The sequence below is a fragment of the Furipterus horrens genome, unplaced genomic scaffold, assembly GCF_987537825.1.
Source record: "Furipterus horrens unplaced genomic scaffold, mFurHor1.1.pri manual_scaffold_2, whole genome shotgun sequence".
Classification (NCBI taxonomy): Eukaryota; Metazoa; Chordata; class Mammalia; order Chiroptera; family Furipteridae; genus Furipterus; species Furipterus horrens.
Genome location: NW_028327172.1, coordinates 10,682,413 through 10,686,339, shown reverse-complemented (window position 1 = coordinate 10,686,339; position 3,927 = coordinate 10,682,413). Strand labels below are relative to the sequence as shown.

The 3,927-nt window shown below is 32.1% G+C and overlaps 1 protein-coding gene across 1 annotated transcript; it reads right to left on the bottom strand.

Annotated features, from left to right (window-relative positions):
* Positions 1-227: 227 nt before the first annotated feature.
* On the bottom strand, positions 228-1,184 carry LOC150017823 (olfactory receptor 5T2-like). The gene has a single exon (XM_090267248.1). It carries the CDS (start codon positions 1,182-1,184, stop codon positions 228-230), a length of 957 nt encoding a protein of 318 aa, XP_090123374.1.
* Between the last annotated feature and the right edge of the window lie 2,743 nt (positions 1,185-3,927).

Sequence of the window (3,927 nt, the reverse complement as noted above, 5' to 3'; positions counted from 1 at the left end):
ATCACTATCAGCATGTATGTAAATATATATTTCTGTCTGGGTGTGTGTATCTGAAAATGAATTAAGTTTTCCTGCATGTGAGGGAAACTGCACAGGGGGAGGTATGACTCTGTTCTTTACATAAAAAGGTCTAAGAAGAATAGGGACACATTAATACACTATTTAAAACATTTTTATTATAATTTTTGATATAAAGACAACAAATACCACTGTTAATTTATTTAAATTTAATGGTTAGGGTGAAAATGTACTTTATTCATGCACACGTTTTTCCCAAACACCATTTTCGTTGCCTCTTTCACATCTTTGTTCCTCAAACTGTAGCTGATGGGATTCAGCATGGGAATCACGATGCTGTAAAATATCCACACTATCATGTCATGGTCCAAAGCATAGCTGGAAGTTGGTCTCACATACATGAAGAGGATGGTTCCATGATAAACTGACACTCCAGTTAGGTGAGAGCCACATGTGGAGAAGACTTTTCTCCTCCCCTCCCTGGAACGCATCCTCAGAATGGCCAGCAGAATGAAGCCGTAGGAGACCAGGACAATCAGGATAGTGGCCATCTCAATGGAGCCCACGAAGTAGAAGAGCAGAAGCTGGTTAGTGTGAGTGTCCGAACAGGAAATAGCAAGGAGAGGAGGGATGTCACAGAAGACATGTCTAATTTCATTGGAGGCACAGAAAGACAGGCTAAATGTGGCCACTGTGTGTATAGAAGCATGCAAGATGCCTCCAACATAGGAAGCAATGATGAGTGGCACATAGACTCTGGGCGACATGCTAAGTGCATAGAGGAGAGGGTTATAGATTGCCACATAGCGATCGTATGCCATTGCAGTCAAGAGGAAGCATTCCGTGGTCCCAAAAGTAACAGCAAGAAACATCTGTGATGCACATCCAATGAATGAAATGACTTTATTCTTTGACAGAAAATCTCCTAACATATTTGGAGTAATTACTGAGGAAAAGCAGGCATCTACAGATGATAACACACTCAGAAAATAGTACATGGGGTTGTGAAGCCGGGAATCCCCAATGACCAATACAACCAGCCCTAAATTTCCCATCAGAGTAAACAGGTAAATTGCTAGGAACAGGAAGAATAAGAAAATTTGCAGCTCAAGATTCTCTGTGAAGCCCTTCAGTACAAATGTAGTAACTCCAGTGACATTCTTCATGTTGACCTTCATGAAACAAATTGGAAGATATTCAAAAATTTATAATTGATATTGCTCTGACCAAATGAGCAATAATGTGACTCAAAGTGATCTAGGTCTTCATAATTATTTCTTTTCAATGAATAATTCCTCAGCTGCAGTTCAGGGACCAGATCATGGTCAAGGGTCAAAGGTTGATGCCACTCCCTACAGAATCAAACAATTTGGGTTTTAACACACAAGCTCAACTCATGTTATTTACAAAACCTTGAATCAAATGGTTAATTTACCAATCAATTATATTAATCGTTTTCTTACTAAGTAACATTAAAACACAAGTAAATAGCTGAAAACCATTTTCCTATATAATTATGACATAAAATTTCATCTCAAGAAAAAATAAATTTTGAAGGGTAAACATATTAGTAAACTTAAATATTTAAAATAACTTTAAAATATAGAATGTGTTGAATTAGGTGTGTTTGACACACTAACAGCTTAATGAATTATAATATTTTATGAGTTAATCTCTCTAAAAATTTTCTAAATTTATTAGGTTATTAAATAAAAATAACCAAGATTTTTTAAGAACATGGATTATAATTTAATATAAAATAGCATGATAGTTTGTGTTTCATTCAATTTGATTTTCAGATGTTCAACATCATATTGTTCCTTTTTTGGCAAATATTTGGTCATTTGTGTTATTTTTGGGACTCTAAGTTCTTGATAATATATGTTTTACCAAACTCTTTAAATTCTATAGTAAAAGAGAGAGAATAAGAAACTATAAGAGCTATAATTTTTCTTTCAGATTGTTACACCTGATTCATTATATATTGTTGATTTTGGATTCAGTGAAATAACAATCAGGTAAAAGTAGCAATTAAGCTCATAAAACTCAGTAATTAAAAATATAACAACAGCAAGATATAATCATTGCACATAAAAAGCTTAATATTTAAGAGTAAATAAACAGCAATAAATCATAAGTTATAAAAAAAATCTTTCCTGCATGGCCCAACGGTTATTTAAATTATGAATAAAAGTGATACCAGAACCCAGAATCTGAATTGAAAGTTTCATTATTAGCCCATAATATAACACTAGTTGGAGGATACATTTTATTCAAATTAGTTATCATAATCATTTAGTTAATTTTTATATCCACCCATATAAAATTTGAGTCAGTTTTAAGGGCACATAATCTGCTAAAATGTTTTGTACATTATTTTAATTAATAATTCAAGTGAAGCTCCAGTTTTAATATATTAACATGAGCCCATCAGTGAGAAAGGGAACCATTTGTATTAGAAATATAGAATAAAGCACATACTAACAATCTTTTGGGAAAGACAAAGTCAGGATTACCTAGAAGAATTGTCAATACCAGGAGAAAACATTTTCATAGAATTATTGCACAGATTAAAAGCAGAGAAAACAGAAACTAATCATATGAAATATCAGAGAAAGCAGAATTTAGGTTGAACCCTATACATTGGAAATAAAAGTCACAACATAATAAATTAAGGCACTTAAACCACTTAGTCTAATGAACTCCACATATTTTAGCTGCTCTAACAGTAAATTGCTTTTAAATATGTATATAATTTTGTTTAAATAATGTTAACAAATAGATTGGGAAAACCCCCAAAACATTTTTTTTTTTAATTTAAAGAATGCCATGGGAAGAATGACATGGCAATTAATCAAAGAGAGGGTTTAATAAAATAATTTATGTAAATGAAGTCAGAACAAAAATGATAGAAGTAACAAAACAAACTTTGATACAATGATGAAATCAATCTGTGTTTTAATGCAATTAGAAAATACAAGAAAAAGCGCAACCTCAATAGAGTTCTTGCTACCAGTTCAATGAAACACCTGGTACTAGGAAAGTGACATAAGATTTGGAATCTGAATGTATGTGCTCAATTCTATAGTTAAAAACCATGGGTAATTTTAGGCTTTCCCTCCAAGTTTTATTTTTCTTTCAAATAGCAGTAAGTTTAAATGGCAGAGCAGACACAATAATACACAGATAGGTGAATTAAATATGTAAAACAACAATTCTTTGAAGCAAGTATTTTTTTTAAACATCAATTTTTGTTATAAATTTAACATGCACATATAAGTGAAGTCTGGCATTACATGTATTCACTTTAAAAAATTAGCTGATATTGGTCCACAACACTAATGTTATAACTACACCATTGAAAAAAATAGTTGACCAGAGCTTCAAACTAGATATCTCATTCTTTCTCTATATGTAATATATTCATTTCGTGATAATTACTTTGCACTTGAACATTTCTGTATCAGATTAAACCTAATGATTTATACTATAATTCTTGTTTTTCCTCTGTGTACTCTTCTGTGTCTGGATGAGAACATAAAGAGGATTTGTGAGTTGTACCATCTATTGAGAACAACAACAGAAAGGCACACACAGATCACCGTGACACATTTTATCACGTCGCAGTGGGCTTAATTTTGCATTGAGTGAATAAGATAATAAAACATTACCATCTTAAACACTTTGGTTAAATTTCTCTTCCAACCATCATTTCTGTTACAAGGGTATGACTAAAGCTTATTAGGACATGTTGATAGGACTCAGAGTTATAAAGAGAAAATTACCATGTATCTTAAAGAGGTTAGTAATATATAATCAACTTATATAATTAAGGTAAACGCACTTTCAAAAATATACCATTATATTAATAGTAAGAAGACTATGCCAGAAATCTTGGGCTCAGTATTG